The sequence below is a fragment of the Sinocyclocheilus rhinocerous genome, unplaced genomic scaffold (assembly GCF_001515625.1).
Source record: "Sinocyclocheilus rhinocerous isolate Xijiao unplaced genomic scaffold, SAMN03320098_v1.1 scaffold2906, whole genome shotgun sequence".
Lineage (NCBI taxonomy): Eukaryota > Metazoa > Chordata > Actinopteri > Cypriniformes > Cyprinidae > Sinocyclocheilus > Sinocyclocheilus rhinocerous.
In genome coordinates this window covers 89,556-95,480 of record NW_015634459.1, presented here as the reverse complement: position 1 = coordinate 95,480, position 5,925 = coordinate 89,556, and the positions used below count along the sequence as shown (strand labels likewise).

At 40.3% G+C, this 5,925-nt stretch overlaps 2 protein-coding genes across 2 annotated transcripts in view; both read left to right on the top strand.

Annotated features, from left to right (window-relative positions):
- The window catches only part of LOC107745554 (alpha-ketoglutarate-dependent dioxygenase FTO-like), a 32,488-nt gene extending 27,929 nt beyond the window's left edge, over nucleotides 1-4,559 (top strand). The window contains exons 2-3 of the mRNA XM_016559446.1: nucleotides 2,724-2,801; nucleotides 3,756-4,559. Of these exons, the coding sequence (XP_016414932.1) occupies nucleotides 2,724-2,801; nucleotides 3,756-4,559 (882 nt within the window). The remainder of the gene's footprint in view (nucleotides 1-2,723; nucleotides 2,802-3,755) is intronic.
- A 1,330-nt stretch (nucleotides 4,560-5,889) lies between these two features.
- LOC107745553 (alpha-ketoglutarate-dependent dioxygenase FTO-like) overlaps nucleotides 5,890-5,925 on the top strand; it is a 52,495-nt gene continuing 52,459 nt past the window's right edge. Inside the window, exon 1 of the mRNA XM_016559445.1 lies at nucleotides 5,890-5,922. Within this exon, the coding sequence (XP_016414931.1) occupies nucleotides 5,890-5,922 (33 nt within the window). The remainder of the gene's footprint in view (nucleotides 5,923-5,925) is intronic.

Sequence of the window (5,925 nt, the reverse complement as noted above, 5' to 3'; positions counted from 1 at the left end):
ATATATATATATATATATATATATACACACACACACACACACATACAGTATATATATATATATATATATTTGTTAGTTGCTTGGATTTGTACTTGATCTGCCAATTTTCACTGGCTGCATCATATAATTTTTTTTAAGCAGCATATTTTTATATCTATAAATATTTTTATGTTTTTACACTATTGAATTTTTTTTTTTTTTACTTCTTGTTTTACTTCGTTCCAGCTTTTTCGAAGTTTTTTTTTTTTTGGTGAAAAAAATAGTATACCCCATAAAATCTGTAGGGGTTTATTTTTCTTTTAAAATCATTTGTGCAAACACTTAAATCATTATAATTACATTGGGCATACTGGCACAGACATTTAAAGGTAACTATGTTGCCTCGTGAGGTTTGTTCGGACACAGTAATGCAAAAGCACATATTATATTCGTACAACAGGGCACTTCCAGTGCTTAGAACTAAAAGTCAAAAATATATGTGTTTATCTTTGACTGACTGGCATCTCTTATGTAAGAGGAGAGCTGTTAGTTTGGTTTGAGTGGTTGTTTGTGTGTTTGAATGCAACCCCATTTTTCTTTATTTATTTACGTGTGTGTATGTTCTGTGAGAGTGAAAAGAGCGCTCGCTTAGGCTCATCTGTGGAGTAGAATGGGTCTGTCTCTTTTTTCTTTGGAATTTGTGAGCGGCTTGATGTATTTGACATATGCGTGACAGGCCACTGCTCCTCAAGACTAGCCCACAAAACTGTACTGTCCAGACCAGCTCTGTGTGTGTGTGTGCATGGGATTGTGTTTGCACATCAGAGCAGCCAAGCGTTGCCACCGGTGAAAAAAAAAATACACACAAACACACAAATCCACTGGCCTTTTTTTAAATACCCATCGCTTCTGTCATGAGATAAATTTTGACACCAAGAATGAGTGTGTGTCAAGTTGTCAGTCTGTGTCAAGTTGTCAGTCTATCTCTCTCTCTTCCTTCTACGCATCTACTTTGTCTCATTCTCGCCCTTTTCCTCTGCCTTATTCTTCCCTTCTTTTTGTCTCTCTCAGGCCTTTAAGTCAAGTCTGTCCATGAATAGTGCATGTTATTTTGTTTTGTAGATTTCTCTTTGACAGTCTGCCTGTCCTTTTTCTTTTTGTTGTTTTGGTTTAACGGAAATAACCCGAAGAATCAAGTCCAGACCGGGCCTGAACCGAACCCTCCAGAGGAGCTTTTTCTCAAGAGTCTCCTTATGCCATTATTGCAAAACCTTCCAGTAACTTAAAACAGTTATACAGCCCTATTTTCACTCACTAACACATCCGCACACTCTCGCACGTGCACCTGTGTCCTTTCTTAAATCAGGACGTAACCTTTTTAATGCCTTTACTTTAATGTTTTTAACAGGACATTATATTTTACTCTAAAAGTCAAGACCCATTTGGGCAAAGTCTAGCCGCTCGGCGCACTCACAAAAAAACCTTCCCATGTGAAAACACTGCCATTATTAACATGGCTGAAACTCGGTCTCCGTAAATGTCAGGGAATATAGGGCATATATATATGGCCCTCTTTCTCCGTTAACGTCTCTGCTGTGCGTCTATGTTCTTAAGGGAACCGCACTGCTTGATGGGGGTATCGGGCGCGGGTGCCGGATAAGAATCAAGTCCAGACCGGGCCTGAACCGAACCCTCCAGAGGAGCTTTTTCTCAAGAGTCTCCTTATGCCATTATTGCAAAACCTTCCAGTAACTTAAAACAGTTATACAGCCCTATTTTCACTCACTAACACATCCGCACACTCTCGCACGTGCACCTGTGTCCTTTCTTAAATCAGGACGTAACCTTTTTAATGCCTTTACTTTAATGTTTTTAACAGGACATTATATTTTACTCTAAAAGTCAAGACCCATTTGGGCAAAGTCTAGCCGCTCGGCGCACTCACAAAAAAACCTTCCCATGTGAAAACACTGCCATTATTAACATGGCTGAAACTCGGTTTCCGTAAATGTCAGGGAATATAGGGCATATATATGGCCCTCTTTCTCCATTAACGTCTCTGCTGTGCGTCTACATTCTTAAGGGAACTGCACTGCTTGATGGGGGTATCGGGCGCGGGTGCCGGATCGGGGTCACTGATGTAACACCCCCCACCATCCCACCTGAGCGGGGTGAAAAAAAACAGTCTCTCTTGCACCTGTGGTGAAGAAATAGAGGACGTGTATGTTGGAAACGGGACAGGAGTTTGTGCACTTGAGAAATTTATTTGGGTATCGGAGTTTTACGCCGGTTGCTGTTGGATTTACAGGTTGGAATGGAATGCAGCCCAATGAAACGCACTTTGATGGGGAGAGCAGGTTGAGTTTTAACAGACGAGCGACGCTTAGAAGGCCGTAGTTTATGTGGCTTTGAGAAGACCCTCTGCTGCCTTCTAGAGCCGTAAAAACCTGAGATGCCCGTGAACAGGAGCACTATGGGATGGCAGCAGAGGGTTCTGGGAAATGTGCTCTGACTGGGAAGTGATCCTTGTGAAAGTGTGTGCATTTGTCCTCTTTTGGAGCTTTTCAATTTTGTAGATGTGTGAATAGAAATATAATAAAGCCCAGTATGGACTTTCCAATATGCTGCTTCATGAAAATACTGATTATGTCCTGAGAAAACTTTGAATATACACTGCTTTTTAAAGAATAAAAAAAATTAAATTCTTCATTTATTTGTAATTGTGGTTTTTGTCATCTCTACAGAGGCGGAGGCTTATACAGGAACTGGGAGAGCAGAGGATTCCCTACCTTTCTCCTGCAGACCCAGGATTTCAGGAACTGGTTAGAAATTCATACAAATCTCCACAATGCATCATAATTTTCGATCTATATGTACTCTACTGTTCAAAAGGTTAGGTTCAAGGTTCAAAAGGTTATATATATATTTAGCACGGATCTATTAAATTGACTAAAAGTGACAGTAAAGACATTTATAATGTTACAAAAGGTTTCTATTTCAAATAAACTGTTCCTTTGAACTTTATATTCATCAAAGAATCCTGAAAAAAAAAAGTGTTTTGGTTTCCACAAAAATATTAGGCAGCACAACTGTTTTCAACATAATAAGAAATGTTTATTGGGCATCAAATCAGAATATTAGATTGATCTCTGAAGGATCATGTGACGCATGATGTTGTAAATTTAGCTTTGTTGTCACAGGATTAAGTTACATTTCAAAGTAATAAAATAGAATATTTTTATTTAAAATTTCAATATTTCTAAATATCATATTTTACAATCAATGTCAAATAAATGCAGCATTGGTGCTGCAAGAGCTTAAGATACTTATTTCAAAACATACAATATTTCTGACCCCAAATTTTGGACAGTTGTGTATAATGTAAAGATTTCCATGGGTTTCCACAGTCATAGAAAACCGCAAATCATAATTGGTGTTTTCCAGGTTTGGAAAAATCTGAAAGGTAAGTAATTTTGGCACCACTAGCATCAACAAACTGAACTGCAGAAACACACAGCTGTTTTAAACAAGTTTCATTCACTAAATGATACATTAGCAGGTCAATCTGAAGTTTAGAATTATTACTATTAACATTGTCTAGTAGTGCCAAACGAATGGAAAAATTAAAGTCTTGACCAGAAAGTACGGGGACTCCCGTAAAGATCAGGACAGACTTCTCACATACTGTGTTTTTTTGTTTTGTTTTTACTAATTGCATTGTTATGTTTGCTTGTGGCAGTGTGTAATTTGTGCGCAATCTTTGTGTAATCTGACAGTGGGACTCCAGTTATGCAGGACTGGCTTTACGACAGTCTAGTGCCTTGCCAGATGGTCTCCATGAGAGAGTGCAGTCTGCTTTGATAACTCTTCAGCGGTGTGGATGTCTCCTCCGAGATCTTGTCCGAGTCCGAGACCGGGACGTCTTCACAGCCGTTTCGCGTGCTCTCGTGGGTCAGCCGGGCTACACATACCGTTATCTGAACACCCGTCTGTTCACCATCCCTTGGCACTGTGAGGGAGAAGAAGGCCAGAAAGATGAGAAAGAGAAACCTTGCTGTGACTCCGACCTGAGGGACGCTTGCAAAGCATTGTGGGAGCTCAATCAGTTCTTTTGCTCAGATGTGAAGCAGCAGACAAATGCAAGAGGCGTCAAGCGTTCCCGCAGTGACACCGAAAACAGTGAAGAGACACCAGGGGAGGGGATGTGCGAAGAGAGTGTGAAGGACCGGTTACTTGAGGAGAAGCAGGAGAAAGAGAAGAAGGAGGAAGAGGAAGAAGACAGCGGTCAGGGCTGCTCTCATTCCTCACCTCCTTCATCCACTCCGCCACCTGATGTGGCCGGCCTAGTTCAGTTTAACATGACCCTCATCAACTACATGGACCCCACAGCCATGACCCAGCTGAAGGAAGAGCCCTATTATGGAATGGGCAAGATGGCGGTGGGTTGGCATCATGACGAGAACCTGGTTCCTCTGTCACCAGTTGCTGTCTACAGCTATAGCTGCCCAGCAGAGCCAAAGAATGAAGGTGAGAGGTCTAATGTCTTGGGTAGAGCGTATAATATTGTATCAGATCCATGACCCCACAGGGCTCTAACACTGTGTTTCTGAGCCTTTTAGACTCCAAGGCCTCACTTTGTCCAAGACAATATTCAAAGCCCTCCTGTCTAAGCTGATATGTACCTCTAGTAATTCTGTTGTAAGAAAACAAATAAACTTAAAAATATGATGGCAGTTTACTATTTACTGTACATCTTTATTTTAGTGGGTTTTTAGCATTTTTATTTAAGATTATAATTATTATACCTACATTTATGTAATTTTAAGACTTATTGGGACCTCTCTGGATGTTTGCCAAGGTCCACTGGTGGACTCCAGAGAACAGGAAACAGGAAAATTATTATCTCATAACAATTAAATGTATTTATTTATTTGTTGCATGCATTGTTTATTGAATGTACTTATTTGTATGAAAAGAAAATATCCACAAAAAATATAACACAAAAAGAGATGTTTTGAAGAGCAGTTTTTGTCCATACATTGAATGTCAGTGGCAACCAAAACTATATTATTTTTCTTTTTTGTTCTGCATAAGTGTGAAATGCATTATTCGAATTTTCATTTTTGGGTTAACTGTCCCTTTAAACATTCCCACTCCTGTTTCATTCTCATTGAAGAGACAACAAATCCTTTATTTTTCTAGCTCACCGCTGAGAACCTAAAACATTTATTATGACACCAGCTAGTTCAAAACCATCCTTCACTTGATAGGTCGAATGTGTTCGTGCAGTCATTGTATGAACTTGTTCCATGAAGAAGGAGCCAGATCTTCCATATTTCACATGAATCTTACTGGAGACGTTTTTCTGGACATCAGTCTCTCTTCACGTCAGGCTAACAGCTTAGCATGCAGCTGTGTGTGCGTGTGTGTGTGTCAGTTCGACAGAACAGAGCGTGGTGTGCTAACCAGAACCACCTGCCTCACAAGCTCGGTTTCGCCAGTCTCTTACTGACCGATTTGACCTTTGACCTCCCCAGGGCCCGCTTCAAACAACGCATGAATGGTCTGTGTGTGTTTTTTGTGTGAATGTGTCAGTTTGTGTGGAATTATTCCACAGCTGTTCTTTTGGAGGTAAAATTGACCCCTCGGTTCCAGACTTCAGAGAGACTCCCCTGATGGAACCCGTGCAGAGCATTGCACAAAATGTTGCCTTCACTTTAGAGAAATCGCTATGAAATGCTGCAGACCAGCTGAAACGGATTGTTGCTCAGAAGAATTTCGCTTTGTACATCATTTATTTGTTGCTCTGTGTGTGTGTGTGTGCATGAATGGGTTTTATTTTTTTATTGTCCCTTCGGATAACATCTGTGTGTTGTATAGATTCGTGTTTCACCTGAACACGCTTTGAAGATGAATACCTCTCTGAAGCTTTTCATGATTCCCGTA